A 26,481-nucleotide genomic window follows, 5' to 3' on the forward strand; every position below is an offset into this window, starting at 1 on the left:
CACCATATCTAAAAGTCATGCAAGAAAAGGAGAAGGAAAAAGCCTGCTTGCTTGCTTTGATTGTCATCCTTTCATTTCGTTTCCATTATTAAATCTAAATTAACTTTCTGTGGGCATTATATTCACCAAGGGTGGCAATTACAAGTAAGGACGGAGTCATTCCTTTTCCTGCCACCACCAACCACCCTTCAATTGACCACGCATGATGGCAGAGGAGGTGTATTCAACTCCCAGGGAGCTGTGGCAGTGCTTGTGAATGTTGGACTGGGGCAGCAGCCTCCCAGGGCTCATTGTCTGTGCTCGACCTGCATCAGCACAGTGTGGCTTCTCCTGGACTTACAGTGCTTCATGTCTGTGGGTTTTTATTTGGAGATGATGCAGAAAGACAATAGGAAAAGAGCGTTCGTGGTTATGAAAGCAAGCTTGAAACCAAAAGGATCCAAACCAAAAGGCATATCACACCACGAAGCCTGCCACTCACTGTGCTCAAGCCACCCAACAGCCTGAAGAGCCCTGACTCATACTTTTCTGAATGCCTCAGGCTGACAACAGATTGTTACACATTTTTTAAGCCCTTGATTTTCACCTCACGACTCCTGGTGCTGTCCCAGTGCACCGTGACTGCCCCGTCACAGTAGCACTCACCTGCCAGCTCTCTCCTCCCCATGCTACGCAGTGTGCAACCTTGCGCTGGCACTGCTGCCACCAAGCCCATAGCAGTGTGCACAGAGCCAGTGAATCAACCACCAACAACTTTGCTCCATGCCAGACATCTCCTTAGTCTGCCCTGGAGGGTGAGGCCCCATTTTCTGGGACCAACAAAAAGAGGAAAAAAGAGAATTTGCTTCATCTGCAAACTATAAATCCTTTCCACCTTCCTGAGGCCTGCAAAGATGGGAACAGCTGCGTGGCAGTGTTTCTCCAAAACTTCAGCCCTATTGATGGTGCTGAAATAACAATTTAAGAGTAAAAGTTGGAGAGCAGGAGAGAAATAAGTGGCAGGAAAAAGAGGGAAGGCAACCACAGAATCACAGAATGATTTGGGTTGGAAGGGACATTCAAAAGGTCATCTAATCCAACCCTTCTGGCATGAACAGGGACATCTTGCACTAGGTCAGGATGCTCAAAGCCTCATGCAACCTGCCCTGGAACTTTTCCAATGATAAGGCATCCAATGCTATTTTTAAAAAAAAACTCGTTTCCTTGGAAGAAAGCATTATTCTGCTTAAGAGATTTTTTCTTTTTTTGCTTTAGTGAGTGCAGAGGATAAGACCTGCTATGCCTGCTGTTGGAGTCTGCTGAGGAACAACGAGAAGACACAGGTAGCACCAAACACACGAGTACAGAGAAAGGAGTCAAATAGAAGAGGTGGACAGTCCAAACCCATGACTGGATGTCTTGTCCAGCTCAGGACACACCTTCTCCCAACATGAAGAAGATGCTTTCCAACTGCAAACGCATCCAGTTCTATCCATGGACCACCCTTGACCCCAGCGCCACTCTTTTTGAGCCACTGCTCAAATGTCTGCACATCTAATTTTGATTTCCAGCCTAACTTATTAGCAGCTACACTTCACCCCCCAAGCACACTTGTAGAATATCATCTTCCCTGAGCTCAAACAGCTCTCCTGCCTCTGTGGAGTAAATACAGAGCTGTGTAAGACATTGAGCACGTGTACATCACCGGGACTGTGCTGCTTATGCCTCCCAGGATCAGGCAAGGTTAATCCCCCATGAACGGTCGCAGCAGGGAACCCTAGCACTAAATCCTCCAGAAACCCAGCCCAGACTATAGCACATGGAAGTCTGGTCCAGTGTTTGTAGGACCTATAAAAACACAGCTGTGCTTGCCTCTCCGGCCAGCTGCACAGCAAAGACCCATGTAGGACATTATTCAGAGCTGTGGTCTTATTGATTACTATTATTGTTATTACTACTACTGCAGTCATACCCGGAGGCCCCCCTGTGACAGCAAGACACAGTCTTTGCTTTGATGAGTTGACAAATCTGGTTTGAAACAAGACGCAGCGAGTCAGCATGGTGCACAGTGAGGAGAGAGCTGGCAGCGCTGCGAAAATTGGTCAGCTCGCTGGTCTAAACCACGGATGCCGTGAGTGCTTCCAGTTACATAAAAGCGCTGCTGGTTTATAAACCACTGGCTGTTGTGATTTCATTTTTTTCAGTCATTTAACCATTTCTAACTTGTTATAAAGTTACACTGAGCAGCTTTTGATCTGTCTGGGGTTTGTGCAGGCGTCAGGGGGAAAAGAAATGAAATCAAAGTCAAAGTGAGACCATTGAAATGCCTTGGTGGGAGCAAGAGGGGGGTACAGCCATCACACTGCTGTGCACACTGTGCGTGCTCTGCAACCTGTCACTCCAGTGTCCCTCCTCTGCGCTTTCAACACATTCAATAAATAAAACCACAAATGCAATCAGCCGGGTGGACTCACTGTGTGTGAGTGACATGCCTACAAAATAATAACAAAGAAACACAAGGCCAGAGGACGTGTTTTCCCGAATGTTAAAAGCAGCAAGCCGAAGAAATTACCAGGAACAAAATCTGCCTGTCTCCCAGAGAGACTCCCAATACCGTCCCTGCAGCCTCTGGTCACGGAGAATCAACTCCAGTGACACAGACAGAGCAGGCAAGGCCATATCAGGCTGTGATGTGCACAGCTGCTTTCTGCCTCATCACAGCCCTGGGACAGTCTTTCCCTGGGGCTGCACCACTGCTCACCCTCATCTCTGGCAGAGAGACGCTGCGCCATGTGCTACCGGCGTACTGGGCGGAAAAGCCTGCGTGCCTCCAGCAAAGCAGCTCCAGAGGGGCAGGAGGGATGAAAACAGGCCAAGGTACAAGGGGATGTTGCAGCTCCTCCATCTACACAGAGCTAACCACACGGGAAAGACCTGTGACCAGGGGAGAGCAAATGTAGGGAAAACAACTCCTGGTGCCCCTTATGCAGGGAACCAGTGGAGCACAGAGCAGTCCCCCAGGCTGAATTACTGCTGCAAAAACAACAGAGGTCATTGAATAAACAGTTAGGGAGCCTGGATGAGAGAAGGGAGCCACAGAAAGTGAATGAAGCATGTTGGGTGAAATACTTTCTCGCTGTTCCTGCTCGCATCCCACATCCCAGAAGTCTCATGTTCCGAGGATTATATATGGCTGGGATAATGGCTTTGTACTGGCTGCTGACACCAAGCAGCAGCGTGTCACCTTCTGAAAGTGGATTAGCTTAAGCTGCAGGCACATTGTCACATCACTAAGCTGGTCTCTGACCAGGTCTTGGCTAACCCTCAGCACTTCCAGGCCTGTCAGTTGATGATGCGATCTCCAAAAGCCCAGCATCAGACAAGGCAAGGGATTGGCACTGAAAAAGGCCTCCTGTGAGCTCCCAGTGCCTCCTGGTTTCCAACAGACTTGGCAATGCTCAGCTGCTTGCAGGACTTGGTAGTCAGTGCTGCATGAGAAATGCCTGCATGCCTCGTCTCCCCTCCTCAGACTACAGTGCCTGCTCTGCTCTTAGGGAAAGCCTCTTTCCCCAAATGCTAAAAACCAAAGAATTTTTTAGAAGGCAATAACGTTCCTGAGTCACATACAACTGGATCTAAAACCACTAGAGCACCAACAATTAAGGCATACTGATACTTTTCACCAAAAAATTGTGGTTGATCAACAACATCTTCCTAGAAAATAAAGAAGTGTCATTTTCCATTATTATTTTAAATTTTCAGATAATTAGAAAAATAAGAATCACCACTTGACTTGAAGGTGACATTTTCATTGCACTTCAGAAATGGATTATTTTTTATTTTTTAATTCCAAATGTAGAACCTCTTTCTCTTACTCATTAATGTTTTGTTACTGAAGGCAACAGAACAGGTGCATATGACTTCGCTTTTCTCCTCCAACACATTTTCTTTTTTCGTTCTGAATTCTCCAAAGTTAGAGCAGCACAGCGAAAAAAATGAGACATTTCAGATTTTTCCAACTTTCCTACAAAATGTCCTTAACTTTAGAAAATCTCTCAAGTGCAACATTTAATATGCTGCTTTGTTTTTCTTTCTCCTTTCCATTATTCGGTAGCCGTCCTGAAAATGCATAGGCTGTCAAATGACAAAGTAAAAAAAGGAGGGAAAAGATACAGATGACATTTACCTTATTGCACTCAATACAAAAGAGGGAAAAGTGGTGATGGAATGAAGTAGAGCATCTAAAACTCAAAAGCTGCTCTGGCAATTTTCTTGAATACAACTGAGTTTTTCTTTGGGGCGAAGACAGAGAGGAGGAGGGGTAAGAATTTTCCACACATTTCTAACTATAGTAAACCACTGGGAATAGAAAAGTCACTACCCTGTCCAAGACAACTACCACTCTCTCCTAAAATTCTTGGCTTCCATCTTGTTTCTGCTGCAGTAAGATTCTTTCACGCTCTCTCTACTGTCAGCTAGGGACATCCCGAGTGGGCCATCTGGCAGGTTTCCAGCTGCAAACCCCAGAGGCGCAACCAGCCATGAACTCCAGCTGCTGGGAACTCCCTCCCTCCAAGTGTCCAGAAGCCAGGAACCCAACTCCTGCTTAACCACGTGAAAACAAGATGAATTATATAGCAGAAAGTAAAGGAAAGCCAACACTGTGATTGGCAGCCATTAGTTTCACTGACATAACAGCTCCAGAGGCAACGGTCATGTAAAAATCCTCAGAATTATATCAGTAAGTTATTTCATACTTAAGAGTGTTCCATAGTAGAGGGAAAAGAATAAAAGCAAAACCGAATCAAACCAGTAGGCTGAAGAGGAAGCGCTCCTAGACTCATTCTACCAAACTCATGCCCTTCCACCCCAATTATACCCATATTTCCACAGCTCAGTCCCATGTTTTTAAAGGATTCCCATTGTGCTGGGAGGAAAGAATCAATACTGAAAAGGGCTGTTAAAGTCCCAGCTCCTGGATCAACACTTACCAGCCCAGACCAAACAAGCAAAATCCCTTCAAAAGTACCTATCTCAGACATAGGACATTTACTTCCAATTAAAAACAAGAAAGATCTGTCCCCATCTCCTTCTGCAGCCCTGCACCTCATATAGATAGAGTATAGATAGTCAGAGCGAGGGTGAAAGATACTTTCACACTCTTCTTGATTTCGATGATCTGTAACAGGGACACTCCCACAAACTTATCAGCAAAGAACAAGTTGTGGTTCCTTCCTAAAAAAATAAATACTTACCGTCACCTCCTGGTTGCTTGTATGGGTTGTACTTTGGCTTGGGGGCAACGACAGGCGCAAACTTCTTTGGTGTCTGCTGGGTTGACACTGAGATGCTGGGAGTCCCAAAGGAGTGCGTGGTCTCCATCCTTGCAGTAACGTGACCCATAGGGTCGTTGGTACTCTTGGGTGGCAGCCAGGATGGGTGGGACATGGTTCAGATCTGAGAGGAGAGGCAAAGAGAATCACCTGTGCGTTAGGAATTTAGGCTGGGGGAACAACAGCTGCAAATCCACTGCTTTGCTGGCTTATAAAATCAAATCCACATAATCCTTTAACATGTTTTACTCATGTACCCTTATCATTAAACATATTGGTCCTAATGTATAGGACTTACGCTACAAACTTGTCTTTCTTTCCCCAGGAGGTCAGAATTACTGATCGACTCATTAGTGGTGCCTGCAAAAAGCGTTGCTATTTTCCTCTTCAAACCCAAACAGAGGAAGGCTGATACCCTGGGGAAGCTCATCAATCACACCATCCATTCAACACAGTAGTGACAGATTTGCTTTTCCCTGTTAGGCTTTTGTGAGTGTATTAATGTACAACAGCACAGGTGCTCTAGGGACAAGTGTAGTCACAGATAGACATACTTCCAAAATACACCTTTAGCACATTTTCCCATGTCATTTAGGATTCCACATCCCAATAACTTTCATTCAAACTTTTCAGAAAAAGGATTTAAAAAGCAGCTAATCATTCTTGATGCCTCCATTTCTGAATGCACAGCTTAAGATATTTTAAAAGCATGTCAATTCTGAAAAAATGCCAGAATCCTACAAACACTGACAACCAGGCTCCTTTTAGACATCTCGACTTGTAACAGAAAACAGAGGAGCCCAAATCATTACTTATTTATGAAAATCTAGGCTTTGGCCTCTTAAAAGCCTACATCACTTTTGAGAACTGGACTCAGACGTTGCTGAAAATGTTGCCCAAAAAAAACTTGTTCATTGCAATGAACAAATGCTTTCACCACACTCACTGGGCAGCAGTGATGGTTGCACAGGACCATCAGATAGTCCTACAGAGCTGGATTTGAGATGTGATGAGGAAACGAAGACCCCACACAGACAAAACCCAATGCTAATTTTTGACCTCTTGAGCACACTGTCACTTCTGCCCATTCTCTGCTTTGGTGTTAGGGCTCCTCAAGGCCAACAAAACCTGCAATCCAATCAAGAAAAATTTTTCTTGATCACAAAATGGGTAAGTGCAAGAGATAGCACCATGCCATGGGAGATATTAGCAGACTGTTGTTGCAGAAAAACAATTCATCTGGGAACAAAAGGACAAAAAGGCACTGCTGGAGTTGCAAAGAGGTGGTCTCTAACTGCAGCAGGAAGTGCAATCTGCTGGGGCTGAGATGCAAGAAAGAATTGTAACTCTGCTAAGCATGGCAGAAAAGGGCTGTATAAGCTGGTGTGTAGTCTTCTGAGCTCACAATGGGAAGAGGAAAGGGGACAGACGAACGGTGGCCTCTAGCAGATGTAGACTCCCCTTGAAGTGAAACCATGACCGAAGTCCATAGCGCTACAGCTCTCTAACTGTTCTGACAGCTCTGTGGTCATGCATGCAGCTGTCTATCTGAACGGCTCATGAGGAGGTATCTCCAAAGCTGAGAAGTGAAGCCACATACAGCTCATTGATACAATGCAGGAATGCACCCACAGGTCTGCTCGTAGACTGCCTGGGCATATTCTTGGTGTCTCACAGCTAAAATCTGCATGCACACACGCTTCTCAGAGAGCAAAACAACACTGAGCTCTTCAAGCAGCCACCCAGTGTGATTACGAACATGTAGGCAGGAAGAAGGCATATCTGACAGTATTTTTAAATCTACCTAGAGAAAACGAGGCAGAAATCACACTTCATTTCCCTTTTCTCCTAATTTAGGCTCACACATCACTAGAAATATGAAGATTAAACTATTGGGACTTAGGAGCAGAGCTGTTTTGTGAACTCATCATAGCTGGCAAAGCATCTGCATCCTACAAGATTCATGGTGGAGCAAATTCAGTTGATTCCTTTATCAAAGAAGAAAACGAAGACTCTTGAATGTAAACTAGAGAAAGTAGTCCTGTGGATTGCTGTATGGACAACTTTGTCCTAGCAATTTGTTGTTAGCAATGCTGAGTCAGTCTCGGGGAAAGGAGCAAGGTCTGCATATGGCAGTGTGGGGACGGCACCTCCAGCTAACAGAAATGACTGCTAAAACAGATGTACATATACAATAAATATGTGTGCTTATTCCAGCCCAGAATGTTTACTCCAGGTAACGCACTTACTGCTTAAGGAGTCATTTCTACCTAAGGTCCTAAAGTTTGACCCAACAGTAGCAGATAGGCAATTTGTAGTCATCTTCTACCTCCATTGCTCCTTACATAGGAGAGGAACTGGCAATTGCCAAACACCAGCCCCAACACTTGTGGCTCTTCCTCACCACACAGTGTCATTGCTCGGCATTCACACAGCAGTTTCACAATTCCTGCCACTGGAGAATGTGCTAGACATCCGATACTAGTGAAAGCCACTGAGGTGAGCATGGAAAGACTCGGTAGAAATGAGGCAGATGGGAGTGTGGCAGGAGCACCCGGGAGAGAGACAAGCATCCAAGGCCAAGCTGCAAGGACACAAGCTCCCCTCCAACATATGCCTGCCTTCTGACCTTACATTAACAGCGCAGAGCATCATTCTGAAAGAAAGAAGTGAAAGGCAGGTCCTCACCACAGGGCCGAAAAGGACACCAGCCATGAAGGGCAGGGGCAGAGGGCACGCGAGCCACACTCCCACTGCCTGGTAATTCCTTTTACCCTCATCAGCCCTGATGGACTTAGAAAATGACTGCCACTTGAGCAGTCAGATTCACCCACACTGCTGACGCCTCCTCCCACATCCTTCAAAACTGTAAAACACAGCAATAAAACTCAAGCAACTACCTAGGTTTTAAGAGCAGAAAACAATGAGGGCATGCACTCAGCCTTGAGAGCTAAAGAGGACAACTCTGAACACTGCAGGATTATTATATTCAAAGACAACTATATGTTACTCATTACTAAAAGCATCCTGGAGTTTTATTCTGACAGGTTTTTAGCCCCTGGTTTAACATTTCATATGAAAGATTGTCTCACTGCATGAAGAACCCCTGGACCCTGGGCTTTACCTCCATACTGACTCAATGGAAAAAAAAAAAAAAAAAAGCCTAGTACTGATCATCTTACTGGCATTCTTTTTCTGGCAGCTCCCTAGTTGTTTTTCAAACACCTTCCAGGCAACACATCTTGGTCCACTGAGCTCTCAAGGTCTGTCAGGTTCATGGCAGGGATGGATTGACTGATGTACAAACCAAGAATATCTGCTTCAGTAGCCAGGTTGCACAGTGATGGAGATGCCTGAAGATGATGCGAGTCTCAATGAATGAGCTTAAAAATCAGACTGCTCTTACAAATACATTAGTAGCATGAAGACCACACTGCTATAACTCAATTGCTGGCTGTAAGCTGGCACACAGCTCCATCTCAGCTGCTCTCCAACACATTTGTTTTGGTGGTGGTGGTTATTTTCCAATTGTTTCCCCATTAGCCTTTTCTCTTCCTCTTTCTCCCTCTCTAATTTTCTGTTATGCATTTGCTGCCACTCATTTTTGCTATCTCTGCCTTGACAATGTTTTCAGCAAGTTCCCTTTTCCTTGCCTGTTCCAGCCCCAGCTCCCTAGCCTCAATTAAATTTAGCCTAACTACTTTGCAAGATCATAACAAAAAAAAAAAAAGAAAATTAATGAATCTCTTTTTAACAGCTGAAGCTAAACTTCTGGGTTTCTTGTTATTTTCCCCTCATTTTTTCATCTGGTAAAAGGCCAACAGTACAGCAAAATATAAGGGACAGTGGCCTGCAGATGGGCATAGCCTCCCACCTCTCTCTGCAGACTTCTCCATGGTGAAGCACTGGCTAATTCAGACAAAGTCATCAGTGCTTCCTCACCATTCCCTGTAATATTGCCTGATTTTTAATCAGAAGCTTCTTTGGAGCAGAAAGTTGAACATTTTGTGATGTAGACACATTTTTGTAGTAATCAAAACAACACAGGCGAACTATGGCTTATAACCAGCCCTCTTACTCTAAACTTACTCTCACATGTCACCGCCTCTGCATCATTGTGGTTTCCTGCACTTGGACAAGAACATCCAATAGGTAAAGGCAATGCTTTTCCATATAGGCAGCAAATACAACCAGCAAACACATTTCGCTTTTGTTTTTGAGGTTTTTCCTTCCAAAAAAGTTATTTCTGCCAATTCCACACTAAACAGTACTGTTTTCAGAAGTTTCTAGCTAGATGCAGAGGACCATGGAAGTCTGAGGTTGCAAGAAGGCTCTAGACACTGAGAACTCAGAATAAAAAGAATAAACTGTATTGGATATTGCAGGCTTGAGAGAATCAAGGAATGAGTAAAACACAACAAAGGAAGCTTCAAGATGGATGGCTGGGGCAACCCAAGAAGCAAAACCAGAAAAACCATCCTGGAAGCATGCACACTGGCAGGGGATAATGTGGTGAAGCTCACTTTGGCTGTGAGAGATGGAGCTGAAACAACAGCAGTATTACCCACTTCAGAGGGTCAATACAACAAGCTCCTCCTTGAAGGCTAATAGAGGATGTCATGAAAAATTATCAAACCCAATCTGATCACTTTGCTTCTTCAAAACAATTACCTGCCCATTGAAGCACAGTGAGTCTCACTGGTCTTATGCTGGACAAGCCACCTATCGCTGTTCCTTGGAAGCCAAACACATCCTTCTGCTGCTCAAGTCAATCGCTGGACCACAGAACTCTCGCTGAAAAGTTGAACTGTAGGTTAAATCTATAATTGCTTCCCCACTTCTGCTCCAAGCAAATAATTTGTCAGGCATGGTTTGCATTCAATGAGCCCCTTCCTAGCAAACCTGAATATATCTAGTCACCCAACATGTAACAGAGCCAGGCTGGAACAACCATCATCATCAGAGCCCATGTCCCTAGGAACCGTCCCCAGAGGTACAGCAACCTCTTGCTTCCCCATCAGTGCCACATCTCTGTCTGCCTTGGGTGAAGCCTTCCGCATTTCTGCCTGCCACCCTCCTTACTCAGCAGTGACTCAACAGCTGTTACTGAACTAGCTGCTATAAAGCTTTCCCCACGTCTCCCTTACTCACTGGCCGCTCTGGCAATACTCCTTTTCCAAATTCAGTGTCTCACCCGAGTCAAAAATCTCCAAAATGTTCCTTTGAAATTCCTGTTGGTCATCTTGCCTAAGCTAATTGTACAGGGCACTGAACTCTACCCTGCCATTTCTCCGTGAAGCTTTAGTTGGCCTTCAGAATATTTGTTAGAAAGTACACGTAGCATCAACTGCAAGTACTGGAGAACTGCTGCAGCTTTAGGTACATTGTTTGGGCAAGCAATTAGCCACCATAACTACAGCTTCTCCTCTATGTCTGGTTTTAAATGCACCTAGTTCTGCTCCCAACCACTGGATTTTATTACAAACTTATCATCATTACAGACCTGTCTCTCTTCCTTACACAGATCCTTTCAGAACACTGTCAGGTCACTACTTAAATCAAATCAAAACGTTTAAATTAAGTATCAATTAAACTCACTGTAAAGAGCAGACTTCTCTTAATTCATTCATATATATTTACTCAGAATTCTCTTTAATTTTTCAGTAACCTTTTATGAAGTGGCGGATGCTAGCATAAGACAACTTTTTCAAGAATGGCAACTTAAAACTGAAAGGGTAAAATGATGAAAAATATCAAAGACAAAAACCAGATTGTAATCAGCTGTGGCTGCTCACGGTTCTGCTATCCTTCCTTCCTTGGAAGCATTAGTCATCACCAACTTTTGGAGGCAGAGGATAAGACTGGACTAACCATGATAAATAACATTAAAAGCAACGAGTGAAATCACGCTGCATAAATAAGGAAAACAGTGTGCTCTGGTTCTATCATTAGGATGATCTTAATGCCCTGAGTTCAAAAAATTCTAACTATGAAAGTATACTCTGCAGTAGAGGAACTGGAATCCACGAATCCCAAGATGAGACTGCACTATTTAAAAGTGTCAGATCGCGAATATCAAGAGATGATAATACCAGGCAGTAATAAAAGCCTGAAAGGTTTTTTGTTCCATTTTTTTTCTCTTTTTTTTCTTTTTAAATGTGTGCACAGAAGTGCTTGGTTTTGCTTTTAATTACAGGATGCCATTCACCTTTGAGAAGCAAAGGTAAAACAAAGAGGATTCCAAGTCAATTTAGCTTCACATCAGATAAGCAATGGAAGGGTAGAGTACCAATTTGTCTACTTTTGAAATTGTTAGTACATTCATCTCTGAGACAGGCTAGCTTTTCTGTGATTAGACTCTACCCAAATAAATCTTCATTTCATTTTCATATTTATAACATGGAACAAATACTCCTTGGATGTTGATGGACTTTGCCAAGACAGAAGAATTTGTCCCTGAGTTAATTAAGCTAATGCTTCATAGTGGGTAGCAACAGCGTTTAACAAAAAATGAACAACAGTCTGTGCTTCCAGCCAGTCTGCTCTGTCTTCCATTCCACTCCTTCCTAAATCCATTGATGTAAGTCCATAAAGTTCTGTCTTAGTATCACTCATGTAACGTTAATCATCTCTCCTAAGGCCAAGGCACTGACCAGATACAAGCAGCCAGGATCTTGTTATCTGACAGTGGATGCAGCTGGAAGCCCTATTATGGCTTCTCTCCAATACTGTTGAAGAACACAATCAAGATATCCTTTTCCCTGGGTAACCTAAGTTAGTCTCTAAGGCCTTACAAGAGCCATGTGTAGAAAGGCAGACTGCGTTCTCCCTTCTCTTCTGTCCATGTAAAAGAACTCAAAGAGAAAACTTCTGACTTTACTTCACCTTCCAGCTGCGTTCTATAGATCAGCTCTAGCACTGAACAAAGGGAGCATCATTCATGATGCAAAATCACACCACACATTGCCACTTTCAACTAGACATGCAACCCACAAAATTGTATGTTTCTCCTCTGAGCTTATTTGTCCTTTTTTTTTGTTTGCATGAAATTCCCAAAAGCACAAATCCAAATGCCCTGCTAAAACACAGTTCTTTGCTTTGTTCTTGTCACTTCTACTTCCCTAATTAGCCAAAAGCAGTAACTGAGGCTGAACAGAGAGATTTGATCTTTATAAATAAACTCCCAAAGCCACTTGTTTCTCTTGGCATTGTTTCCCTCTGAATTCTAAATGAATTCATTTCTCCATTTATGATCAGTGATGTCTAGCCATGAAGTTTTCCTGCTATCTAACCTGAGGCCTCCAGAAGAGGATATAATGTCAAAATTCTGGTCTCATTAGAGGTCTTTAACCAAATATAGGAAGTGCCATAGGTACTTATGAACTCAGCCCAAGCACTCCTGGGATGTCTTTCCCATATGGTACTACTTATCCTCATTAATTTAACATCATAGGGGAAATTATGTGATTTCGGGAATCACAATTCCTTTTGAACTCCCTTAATCACTGCTGATCTGCACAACATCTCACCAAATTTAAATCCTGTAATATTAACCAGTCCAAAGCAGCTTCTCCTTCAGGCCCTCCCAGCAGCAAATTGACTCTGGCCCCTCGTGCTCCTCAAGTGTCATGTCAGCAGCCAGAAGAACTGCAAAGCCGCAAAGAACTCTGAGCACTGAGAATCCTTTGCATGGGGCTGACATGACCCTGGCCACTGATTAGCAGCGGAGAGCTAACAGGAGTCAACCGAGCCACCAAGTAACTCGAAAACATGATGAAGAAGAGTGAAATATGTTATCTCCCTCCAGTGACTGCCTTCTTGACCTTACGCAAACTTGATGCACACGGACTCTTCTGCTCCTTATGGCACATCTCTCCCTAGATCAGGCTTCTTTGCTTGCACTCATTTTACACTATTTCTGAACATTTCTTGATGCTTTGCTTTCATCTTTCACAGCAGGTGCCAGCTGGAAGAAGTTTAAATCTTCCTCTCCCCCAAGTTTCAATGTTTCTTCCAATTGCCTGAATAAGGTGGCATTTTTTATCTTTAGCTCAATCCCCTTGAGATAGAGAGATAGACAGACAGACAGATAAAATCCAAGTCATTTCTTCAGTTAAAACAGAGTTGAAAACATTCACCAGTTTCCTTCTGTGGGACATTGCTAATGTAATCATAGGAATTAAAGGAGAAAGAAACCTAGTTAGAGCACTGCCTGTGCTGAATTATTCCTCATATAATCTATTATCATCTCACTCCGGCTTTAACAGCTTCAATCAAAGTTCCACTGGATCCTCCAAAAAGGCTGATTTAAATTCAAAGTTTGTCCTGCTCTGAGCAAGGAGTTGGCCCAGATGACCTCCAGAGATCCCTTCCAAATCAATTATTCTATGACTCTAAAACACTAGACTTCCAGCTGTGGTTTTATCTGCACTCAAAAGGGTTTGCAGCAATACAGCTGTACCCCACTTAAGACATGCCAGCAATATCACCTACTAGCAATGCAACATTATATTCCTTATACTCTAGTTGCAATGGTTCACAAACAAACACAGCATGCACCCATTCTTTTAACTAAATAACCAATACTTGGGGAAATAACTTTTTCTTCATACCATGGCTGCACCCACACATCAGACATACAGAGACAGTGAAGAACAATCTCTTCTACAAATATGCTGCAGGTTAAAGTCACCTTGAATATAGTTCATCAGATATCAACCCAATATTCACTCATTCTTACACCAAAACCCTGCTGCTGGGACAATTTCAGTATCAACCAAAACCTTGCCATTCCTAAGTTTCCTTCTTAGCTCATTCCTCTTTTATTACCTTCAATATCGGAAAAGGTAGAAGGACAAACTAAATACAAAACTTTTCTTTCCCAATGTAATTGCATTAGTAGTTTTGGGATTAGATGCAGGCTATTTGAATTTCACTACTGCTGCAAAACATGCACATAAAAACTGATGAAATAGATCTTCCTTTTACAACCATATCATATCCTGGTGTTGGATGACAAACTAGGCTTTAGAAACCAAATAAATTTAACTTCACTGGTCCATGTGCATTGAATCAAAGAGAGCGTACTGGTTTCCAAAAGATAGATGGATATATCTAATCTAACACAACTCTATTGACCACATCACAATTTCAGCAGAGTAGGTTGGTTCTTGACTTCTGATTTATGATACAATCCTTGCCTACCCCAAACATAATTGTAGGGGATAAAATATTAATCCAAGGCCTCAGCTACTTGTGGTCACAATAAACCTCAGGGCAACTGCAACAGGAGAGGTAGACCTAGTGGCCTGCCCAAAATACTTACTCAAATACAGCAAAGTTTGTGGTTGAATGTTAAGAGCTGAGCCAGAAGGTAGCTCCGAGTCAGACAAATTTCTTCCAATTCTTAGAACTTCTTTTCCTAATAACTTGACCTACAAGTTTCTAAAGGTGTTTGCTACACCATAAAGATAAATTTGAGGTGATGCCTGAGAATCTTACACACAAAATAAGAAAGGAACTATATTAATATGGACAAAAGAAGGACAGGCAGAACGACACAGAGAGATTCTTTCTGGAGTCTCAGACCATGAACTCCCTTACACAAATACTGTTTTCCTGCACATGATTTATTTTCAACATCCTCCTGCCAAAAACCCTGCCTTTACTCCTGTACCCATACTCATTCTCTTGCCTATGGCACTTCTCAGTCCCTGGCTTCCTACTTGAGCAAGGCACTGTCAAGTAAAACAGAGCTTATCCATCAAATAAAATGGTTAAGGGGCTGGAGTTCCCAACTAACAGAGGCGTACTGGAAAATCAGGCCTACATAGACAGTCCCACATAAAATAAACCAGGACAACAAGAGATGTTGCAGTTAAGGTTGTTCGAGCAAGCCCAGGTTGTCTGGATGCTGATGCTGGCTGTAAACAAGAAGGAATAGCGCAGAACCAACATTCACCTCAGCAGTGAAATATCAGCAAGACCCCAGTGGGAGCAAACGGGACCACGGCAGCATATTGACACGTAGATAATTGTATTAGCTTTGCAGAACACTGTGTGTATATGTCTCAGCCTCAGGAGAAACAGCAGGGACCTGAGTTCAGCAGTGAGAGGGAAACCGATACACAGAAACAGTGCAGAGCCTGAGGTTCTACTCAGCAAGGCTAGTCTGGGTGTAGGTGGGTATTTTATTTACGGTGGGTTCCACTTCTAAAATAGCTGTGGTTGCATGAAGAGGCAACTGCTTCCATCCCTGGAAGAAAACACATCTGTGACTGGAAGCCTGAAGCTGAATCCACCAAGAGAATCTCTGCGAATGGAAAAGGAGCTGCAGCCCAGACCGGCACAGCACAGGCACCACTCAAGATAGACACAAGCACAGGGCCAATGTCACTATAACCTTCTTGTAACACCTCAGGGGGCTGGCAGTATGAACCAAACTTTGAAACTGTGATGACTAAAAAGCAAGCAATTAAATCAATTAATGGGCAGGAACCATGGCCAGGATCAAAATCTTTAATCCCTGATTATTTTCTTCCCACCTGATCCACTTAATTTTTCCTCTTCCAGATCTCAAGCTGTCCTGGAAGTCACAGCTTTGAGTATGACAAAACTCTGGATTATTTCTCCTCCTTCCTGAGCACTGCACCAAACTTGTGCCTCGGTTTTGGCAGCTCAGCGCATGGCACCTTGCAAATAATCAAGGGAAATAGCCTTTTTCCTATGGAAAATCCTATACCCTGAAACACAGAAGAGTGATTGCTGCCAGATGGCTGGGAACTGATGCTGCAGAGAGATTGCTAATGGAAGCACGATATTTGAGTGCATGAAATGTGTAAGAAAGGAAGTACGCAGAACCCTCATATAAACAAGTCAGAAAAAGTCCACATTTCTCTGAATTTCACAACAACAAGTGATTTGATATCATCAAGACGTGAGTACCCCAACATATTCTTTTCTCCCTTTTGCAACACAAAGCAAAAAATAAAGATTTAAATGCTTCCTCCATCACAAAGCTGAAAGCTTGCAGTACTGTAAGGAAAGAAAAAGGATCTCTGCAGGTTACAGAGTGCCACTTTTAGCAGGGGACTATCATTAACACCAGATAAGGCTTGCTGTGGTTTTGTCCTTGAAAACCTCCAAAATGGAGAATCCTTTGCTACCTAGGGACCTGAAACTTGAACAAGTGTTGCATTCTTTTCCCAATGAAGATGTTTTTTCCACCTTAACCCTCCAGTCCACCATGTATGTCCATAGCATTTTATTCTGCCACCTGGACAGAAGCATTTGGATCCGTTCTGTTCATAACATCCCTGGCAGCAGTCACAGGTCACAGAAGCAAAGCTCCCTGAGCCTCTTCTTGTAGGCCATGAGCTCTAGGTCCCCGCTTGCCCCTCCTCTGGACCCCCTCCAGCTCTTCAGCATCCCACTTCAACTGCAGAATTAAAGATTTAGGTAACAGCTTTGCTAACAGGGAGTAAAAGGTGAACAACTCATCTGTTCAGGCTTCTTCGGAAGTGACCCATATATCATTAGCTGTATTAACAATGATGACCCACATTCAACTCATATTTGACCTGGAGTCCACTGCCTACCCTAGGTCCTTTTACCAGGGAATACAGCAGAAGAAAAGGTATATTTTAACATGGTGCCTGAGCCAGAGGAGCTCCAGAATGTCCATGGCAACATGAATAGGAAGGGAAGTCATAAAGTGGTGTTAGCTATCCCTGTGCTGTTTGAAACAAACACGACACCCCCCCCCCCCCCCAGCCTTGAGAACACAGCTGTTCAAAGAGGGATGTAGTGGAAGCATGGGGGAAATGAGCGAAGAAGAGAAATATTAAGAAGTAAGCATGCCACGACACTCTAGAGCACATCAAGATAAAGCTCTCTTTCAGTAACCATAAGGCATTAGTTCTGCTCTGAATGGAAACTTGTGACTGAAGACAAGTGCTTGAGATTTGATTTTCAATTCTTCTTTGAAACTCATCAAACCGCTGATCACCAGCCTAGGATACTGTTGCTCTTCCCTTTCAGCTCAGTGTCTGTTCCTTCAAGAAAAGCAATACTCAAAGCTCTGCGAGAGAATTCCTCAACTGGTGCAAATGACATTGCCAGTAATGAAGTTAATCCAGCCAGGCACCCACACCGGCCCTGCAATTTTGCTAAACAAGCACATCATATTAAAAATCTAAATCCAGTTGCTCTACGACTTTCACATTGGTGTCTTTTGTTTTCAACCACCCAAATTAATTGTTTGTTCCCCTTCCCAGAAATCAGTATGAAGTTATTTTGTGGTAAAAGAGTTTCCATACTAAACTGGACACACTGGTTCCCTGGATGTGAAACAGCTCAAATGTGTCTCCAGGAAAACATTATGGTGCTCATCTTCACTATAGTTTCTCAGAAGCAGGGAGAGAGAGGAAATGAATCACGAGCAGAGGGAATTTCTGGAGGGAAGGAAGAACCAAACTTTTAATGTATCTATAGACAGACACTGCTGTGTTTTAGCCACTGGTGGTAACCACTAGTGTTCTGCTTTTGAACTACACTAGGGCAGCTGGGCCAAGCAGCTGATAAGCACACATGCAGCTCAGTTAATTAAATGTTCTCCAATCATTGCTACCGCTATCTCACAGGTCTGAGGCAAAGCATGTTCCCACACAGAACTAAGTCTCTGCAAGGCACTTCAGTATGCCTTTGCTGTAATGCACATATTTCTCTTCCAAAGTAACACAGCTGCCAACACCTTAATCATTCCATGGGGACCTTCAACCCCACCAGTCCCTTAAGTGCTTCATTACCTCCAGTGCATTCCTGCAGAGCTCACATCCCAGGTGAGCTGTACGAGCACAGCTCTCTGCCAGTTAAAGAAAGCAGACTGAACTGCAAGAGATCAAAATCTGTGCAAATCAGGTCCAAGAGCCTATCTACCATCACTCTTTGTTCCCACAAGTTTGGCCTCATTTAATGCAAAATATCTAGGACAAAAGGCAAGAAAGCAACAAGAAACCACCTTTGAGGCTGAAATTACTGCATGTGTCTTTTCATGAGGTCCTGTGGGAGAGAAGATGCTCATTCCTCTGCATGGACTCTCTAAGGGGCTACGGAGACCAGCCAAATAACTTAACCGAGGCACCTGAGTTGCATCTACATCTCCAAAGCTTTTTGCTTTTAAGTTAGAAACTCCTGCCTCAAGTCATGTCTTGAAATTGTATTGATATGTTCTTGGCACAGAAAAAAAAAAAATAAATAAACTGCAAATGCAACCAATACAGAAACTTGAGCTGCCCTTTGTTTCTGCAGGACTTAAAACACTAAGGGGAAAACCTAAGCAACAAGTTAAACAGATCCATGGAAAGATGCAGACTGTTAGGACTGGTACGCAGTTATTTTGAAACTAGCTTGAGCATATGAAGGCATTACCTACCCTTTGAAATTTCTAGGTTGCTCCCATCAAGTTCCTTGGGATAACACTGCTGGAGACACTGCCCGAGGAATCACTTCCAAGCCAAGTCCCTTTTAAAAGCAAGCTACCTCAGGGCCACTTTTTGTGAAGCAACACCACCAGGGAACAGCTTCACCTGCTCTCTTCAAGCCCATTCTGCCCCGCGCACCTCTGCAGCCCCCTCTACAATCCATTGCCCTTCCAATCGCAGTTATGATCTAATGGCTCAAGGTGATATAGGAAAGTTATTTCATCATGCAAGGAATATACACATATGCACACATGTATGCATACACATGTGCACATCCCTGGGCTTTTTTGATTCTACATAATTTGTTCAGGAAACTGGTAAAGGGAAAGAATAAGGAGAGAAACCAACAGTTGCTCACATGGATCAACACTTCCAGGCTCTCTCCTCTGCAGCTCATCTCACTCATACTTGTGGTTTCAACATGTGATTCATATTAGGTCCCTCTGCTCTATATTTGATGGTTCTGCTAAACAGATGTGAATTTATTTAGTCACAGAGCCTGCTCTTTACACTGCCTCTTTGCAGAACAGATGGGCTTTTTTTTCTTTTTCTGTTCAACAATATTCAGATAGCAATCCTACCCAGTGCACAGGTTTGCTTGACAATTTCATATGAAGAGAAACAACACACGAATACAGACATGATATCGCAGAGCTCTCTTCAGCAGCTAGGACACGCTATGAGAGGCAACGGTACTGACGGAGAATGCCAAACTGCAACACCAGCAACATCTAGAGAAGCCCAAGATTTCAGGGATCCTGAGGCCAGGCCCATGACTTCAGGCAAATGGGTGATACACGCTGCACCTAGCAGGGCCCAGAAGACACAACTCCATCAACCGTCCATTGCAAAGCACACCTCCCCATGCAAAAGCTCTGGTGGAAGAGTGAGCTGAAGGGTAAGTTCCTGCAATATTCATGAGGGCATGAAACCATGTGCATCTCCTGGGACTCCTCAGCATGGTGAAATAGCCTGGAAAAGCTATTCGCTCCCTGTGTGGGCATTCTTCTTTCTGCACTGAGAGTGCCTTTGGCAATGGATGAAGCAGAACAGCACAAAAGCCCTTTCAGAGCAGAATAAAACTGCCCACATGAGAAGTACACTCGTAACAACTATTGCACTTTAAATTCACACCCTGGCTTTGTTTTGTAACACTCTCCCTATGCAGAATGGCCCTAGGCTTCAGATTCACTTTCTGTCCACATTATCATTAGCTGAGCGCTGCTCCCTTCCAAGGGTACGATATGACCTGTACAAGAGGCCAAAGTACGATCTGGGAAGTGAAGGACGAGCTCCACACTAAGTTTGCATTGTCCTGTATATGGATGTGCCCCTATACTGCTTTAATAACTGAACACTGATGATTTCATCCTAGCCCTGCAATGTGGTTGAACGATTTCTGCTTTACCACAGAAACCAAGCACAGGATGTGTATACATGGCACACACGAACATCAGGCCCACACCTGTGAAAGGATCTAATCCCTTTCCAAAAGCTGCAGTCCCATCCCCCAGGAACAGCTTTGCCTTCCACGCATTGCCCACCCTTTAGGAAGATGATCGCTGTTTCTAGAAGAATCTACTTAAGACTTTCATTAAGTCTCCATGAACAAAAAATTTACTATACATATATATATATACACATGCACACACACACATATACATTCTAAGTGTGATTACATCACAATTTGGGTTATCTGGCGAATATAACTCCACATTTCAGAAGGGAAGCAAAAGTGGAATTCTCTGCTTGAAAGGCACCTAGGACACAGCCATTAACACTCCTCCTCCCTGGGGACCCTAAAACTGAGCATTTTTAAGAGCTGAAAAATACAAAAAATATGTGTGTATTTCTTTTGGGGACATGAGCATATGATTAAGCAGCATTAAAAAACTAGTAGGTGTTAGGCAGTAAAATATTTTCAATAAGAGAAGACTGAAACTGAAAAGGACAGCTGAGTCCTTGCAGGTGACAGGCACTTCCAGCTACAAAGCACCTCCGCCTTCTGAAAGTTTTTTGTTTCTTTTTTCTCAGCAAGTTCTGAGCCACCACGGTGTAATTTTCATTCCTATTAATGACCATGCTATCCAAATATTCTATGTATAGACCATACACCAGCACTTCACTCTTTTGCACATCTTAAAAAGCAGCAACAAAGCAAAACACTGCGGAAGAGAGACTTACATAAGCATAAAGCAAATTTATGTGCCCAATTCCCAGAGGCTGGTTGCCTAACCTTCAGTATGAGCCTTCAATAACTCTCTTTGAGCAGCCTAACAATGTGCTTTCTTTCCTCCATGCAAACAAAAAAAAATACCCTCCCCACTTTGCCCCACCTCCTCTGCAGAAGACCTGGCAGGGCTGGTGCTCCTGTGGGGGCAGGACTGATGACAAGACAGAACACAGCATTAGGGAACATCCCTCTGGGCCATGAAGGAAATCTTTCCAGGCATCACTCTCCATCTGCACGCTGCCTTCCTTGTCACCTCCATCCAGACACTGGGAACGTTATGCCCCTTCTTTACGACACTGAGCTCAGAGACAGAAACTGCTCTGCAAGAGCTATCCCGTTGCAAAGTGCACAGAGATGAAAGGCACCCAAATGCAAAGTACAGATAAACAGATTTCATGGAAGGTTAAAACTGAGGGAGAGCGGAGCTATCTCAGCTGGTGAAGGCTCATGATGGATAGCAGTGAGCTGTTCAGAAGAAAATTAGGAAAACATTTTGAATGCCCTCCTAAAAAGGAACAAATAGGTCCAACGCTCCAACAGAAGGGGATTTTTTGCATCTCTGAACGATAGCATTTCGCTTTTATGGCCTGCGGCTGCTTGGGAAATTCAAAGCTATTTCTCTGAAGAATTCATTTGGACAAGCTTTATGGCTTTGATCAGTTAACTATTTTTTAATGCTAATCCACCCCAGTGATATTTGTCCTCCTTTTCCCCATGTGCACAGAAGCACGGACACAGACAAATATGACACAAAAGCAAACATTAGCCAGATGAACAGCCAGGAACAATGATATCCAGAGCCCATAACCAAACACCAACTTCATTCTCTTTCATTCTTTTCTCTTCTGGCAGCTCCTGATCCTTTGGCCCACTATGACCTGCTAGTGGAAATTTGGGAATCAAATTTCAGTGCCCAACAGGTATAATATCCATGCAGTGATTTGGCCAAACTTATTCTCACTTAAGTAAAATATTTAAATAATTTCTTCTAAAAGTTGCAATAAAACATGCAGCTGAAAAGCCTTATTTGAAACTTAACTCACACCCCTACAAATAGTCCACGTGCTGTCACATCCTCCAGATGAACAAATAAAGGTGCAGAAATAGTGATTTGCTTACATTTATTGAGCAAAGATAAAAAATGAGCCAAGAACAGGACTGAAGTTACTGGACATCCATCGTCTCACTGGAATCACTATAAACTCCCCCACAATCTCGGGCTTATCACACGAACATCACACTCAGAAAAACTTCATTTGTTATACATTCTCAGCACATGAAACTTATCTCCTTGATTAGGGCACCGAAGTCTGGAGATCAGTCCAACCACGTACCAGCAATGTACAGAGTAAGCCAATACTCAATCATCTGTCATATAATAATAGTCAATTGTCATTTTAAAAGGCAAGTAGATGAGGTGCTTGGAGACATGATTTTGTAGTAGACAGGTACAGTTGGAGTGGATGAGCTCAAAGGTCTTTTCCAACCTAATGATTTTATGAGTCTATATTAATTGCATCACTATGACATCCTATGACATCAGCCACTATACCAAAAAAAAAACCCCTCTGAGTAAGGGACTGTCCCTGTTCCACCGTACTTTTGATATGCCAGCTGCTATCTAAACTTTGCTTGCTGTCTTTGGGTAACTGATTCAGGCAGTATTTCCTGTGGCAGAGAATTACACAGGCTGATTACCCTCTGTGAAAAAGTGAAGAAATCCTGGAAGCAATTTTCTGTCTCAATTGTTCCCAGAGAGCAGGAACAATCTTTTAGCCCTCTTCCTATTTTCTGCTCAGTGCCATCCAGGCTCAGCAGGCAGAATCCATCATGACGATGCCTCGGGTCTGGATCCTGCGAACACTCACCCAGGTGAAACTTTACACATGAGTAGCCTCACAGACTTTAACTAGTATCAGTCTCGAACTTGGCCACAAAGTTTTTTTACAGGACAAGAAAACAACGGTGAGAAACTCGAAGTACCTGTTAAACGTTCAGTCCTAGGGAAGACCAGGCTTATCTCAACAGCATAATACAGATAAACAAAGCGTTTCTGATGCACATTTCTTAACCTTGCTTTTTTAAAATTCATTACCAGACTTCTAAAGGAAAACAGGAAAGAGCACCTGAACATGAGAATTGTGCATCACAAGTAGAGCTCATAAGATCATTTTCTCAGACTAAAAATTTCATTACCATGGAAAAAAAAAAAAAAAGAAACAAAAAAAGGGATAGATATTTTCTATGGGGAAAAAAAATCACATTGCTTTTGAGAGAAAAAACTAAATGCTGATAGCTTTCTACCAGAGTCTGAAAGTATTCCCACACAAAACTACCATCCCAGCACTGACACCATTTGTAGATGTGGAAAGCTGGTTTCCAGTTTCTGAAGTGCCCAAATAGACCACACGCCCCAGGAGGCATCGCTGTCCTGGTGTATTGGGGACTCTCAGGTTGTGTGGACTAAGGAGATGTGGTTTGGCTACAAGACTGACCTACACAGAGGGGGAAAGGACTGGGGACTGCATACCAATGCACAACTCTCCATGTATGCTGCAGTAGTGACTCCTAATATGTATTTTTCAATATTTTGTTTCACCCATGTACACACCCACACTCAGAATTATTCAATCTAAACCTTATTTTCCATACAAAAGAGACTTAATAGAAAATGTTCAATTTGCCCCTGATGCTTAAGCATCAGTCAAAATATTTTCTTTAATTGACACCATTGGTGCCAGAGCAGGAGAACGAGCTCTTCAGATACTCTGCTTCCAAAGGCAGGTACTGACCTTCCAGTTGTACTATTACTTATTTTAATAATGGTAACATTTAAAATATTGTTACTTTTCAGCCAATGCTGCTGGGGGAGAGAGAGGGAAGGGGGCTGCACACCTGCTGCAGAATTGCCCAGCCAATCTTAGTATCACTTAATTTTCAAATTAGGTATTTGGTAGTAAACAACCTTTTTCTTGTACACAAACATTTTTAATTTCATGCCCTGCTAATCATACATCTGTTAGAGCTCCTTTTCCATCCATTGCAGTAATGATAATAAAAGAAAAATCATCACACTAACAATGCAGTTTGTCTAAAATGAAAATTGAATAATAATCAATTTTCCTCTGAGGCATGACAGAATGCAGCAAGCAGCAGCACTCACTCAATGGAGGTGACAAAGACATGGTTCACAAAGTGACACCTTCGCAGTGGCCCTGCTGGCCCTCGCTGATAGCAGTCCCTCTTCCCTAAGCTCCCTGTAGGAGCCTTTTAGGGACTGTCTTCACCAGGCATCTTCTCTCAGGCTTCCTGTTGACCCATACAAGGCATAGCCACCAGCAGAGCCCATCATGCCCTCCTTGTTGCACACACCAGCCACCACCTTCTCCCCTTCCTTTCCTCTTCATTTTCTTCCTCATCTCCTCTATCCACAGGATATTACCTTAAGAGATACTACAGCAATGCCTTCACTCTCCCAAACTTCTTTCCACTGGTAAGATCCAGTGGGCCTCAGTGTACCAAACTCCAGATATACCCAGTGCAGTCACCTGTGCCTTACACACACACGAGTTGGCTAATGCGCTACTCAAAAGTGCACTTAAATATGTGATTACATCCCTGAAAAAAAACTTCTTATCATTTCTTCAATAACGTTAGTGAAAGAGTTGAGGTTGTTATTTATTAGACGTGCCCACCTGAAAGGCCAAGCTAACCAGAACCCAAGAAACACGCATAACCAAGAAGACCATCTGATTTGACCCAAGGAAGAAATTTTTTTACAATGAAAGTGTTGTGGCACCGAAGCAGGTCACCCAAAGAAGTTGTGGGTGCCCCATCATTGGAAACGTTCAGTGTCAGGTTTGACGGGACTCTGAGCAACCTGATCTAGTGAAGGACCTCTCCATCCATGGCAGGGGTTGGACTCAATGATCTTTAAAGTTCCTTTCCAACCCAAACCTACTTATGATTTTTTGATTGCAAGATTTGCTGTCTTGCATTGCCCAAGCTCCTCTCTTCTGGACTGCTGACACACAGCCTTTGCCTTTTTAGACTCCTCCTGTCCCCATAGGTGTGCTGGGCCGACTCCAGGTCAGAAACACTGCACTTGTAAGACTTACACAACAGTAACTCTAAGAGGTTTAATAATCAACACCAATCCATCTGAAGCCCCAGGCAACGCAGCACAGAGATATTATGGCCAGATGTACACAGCTCTGGTACACCTGAGACTCCCCCTCTGGCCTCTAATCTTTGTATTAACACTCCCAAATGGCCCTCCTTCTGGAGGCTGTTTTTGAAAGCACAGTTATTTACATAAGGTCCCCCTCATCTTCATCAAGAAGTACAGTTGAGTAATCAGCTTTAAGGAGACTCGTGCATTAATGAGTATCCATTAATTACTCCTATTTTACAGATAAGCAAACAACGCAGTAAAAGGGGGGAAGTACCATGGTCTAAAATCACAGTGGGGAGTTCGGAGCACAAACACACTCCTTGTCCTGGGTGCAGAGTAATGAAACACACTGGGGAAAGGATTTTGGCATCCTCAGCCTCCTGCCTCCTACTCCTCCAGGAGCAATACCAACTCTGCCCTGCACAACAACCCCTTCAGCTCACACAAAGATGCACAGGCAGCCTTGAGATTTTTATTTTACTAGTCTCTTTATGCTAAACCCATAGGGATTATGGTATATAGGGAGTATGGTATATAGATATTATGGTATATAGATATTATGGTATATAGATATTATGGTATAAGCCAGCTTTTTATTATTCAAGAGACAGTTCTACCCCAGCTGCCCCAAATACAGTTGGACCTGGAGGCATCAGTGCTGCTCAAGCAGGGCTCATTTCCACCAGCTGCTGCCTGAGCCCCAGCACACAGCAGGCTTGGGGCAAACACTGGGGACACAAAGTAAAGGTGATCCAAACCAGACTGTACCTAAGGCTGGGTGACCATGATCACATGAACACATATATCGTGTCTGCCAATATGCGAAAACATTCAGCTCTGGATTCTTCCAACCTCTAATCAAAGTGCATTTAGTCAAACAATTCTATCTGAATTAACAGTGAAAATGGAGGGGGAAGGAATAAAAAAAGACGTTGTTGAGCAAAAGTACTCTGAGACACATTTGATGTAATAGTCATATGATTAACAAACTGTCATATCAAAGTTTTCTGCAAAGTAGGAACACTCTGACACAGTTCATATTTTAAAAACTGACATTTTGATTCATTACTGTAAATAGCACTCTGTATTAAATATTGTGACAAGGCATACAGTGTCTCTTTTGAGCTCTATAACATTTAGGAAGTGCTGGATTTTTTTTTTTTTTTTAAAGCATGTGTAATATCAAAAGCAGTTAAAGCAGAACTCCAAGAAAGCTAGAAGAGCAAATCATTACTTCTGAAATAACTTAGTTCTTTGACGTCATCTTCAGCACTGATGGGA

At 43.2% G+C, this 26,481-nt stretch overlaps 1 protein-coding gene across 21 annotated transcripts in view; it reads right to left on the minus strand.

Annotated features, from left to right (window-relative positions):
• The window catches only part of LPP (LIM domain containing preferred translocation partner in lipoma), a 340,056-nt gene that overhangs the window by 211,920 nt on the left and 101,655 nt on the right, over window positions 1-26,481 (minus strand). For all 21 annotated transcript variants that reach the window (XM_054075104.1, XM_054075101.1, XM_054075093.1 and 18 more), the window contains one exon: window positions 5,235-5,436. In XM_054075104.1, coding sequence (XP_053931079.1) covers window positions 5,235-5,427 — 193 coding nt within the window. In that variant the 5' untranslated portion in view covers window positions 5,428-5,436. The remainder of the gene's footprint in view (window positions 1-5,234; window positions 5,437-26,481) is intronic.

The sequence above is a fragment of the Cuculus canorus genome, chromosome 9, assembly GCF_017976375.1.
Source record: "Cuculus canorus isolate bCucCan1 chromosome 9, bCucCan1.pri, whole genome shotgun sequence".
Lineage (NCBI taxonomy): Eukaryota > Metazoa > Chordata > Aves > Cuculiformes > Cuculidae > Cuculus > Cuculus canorus.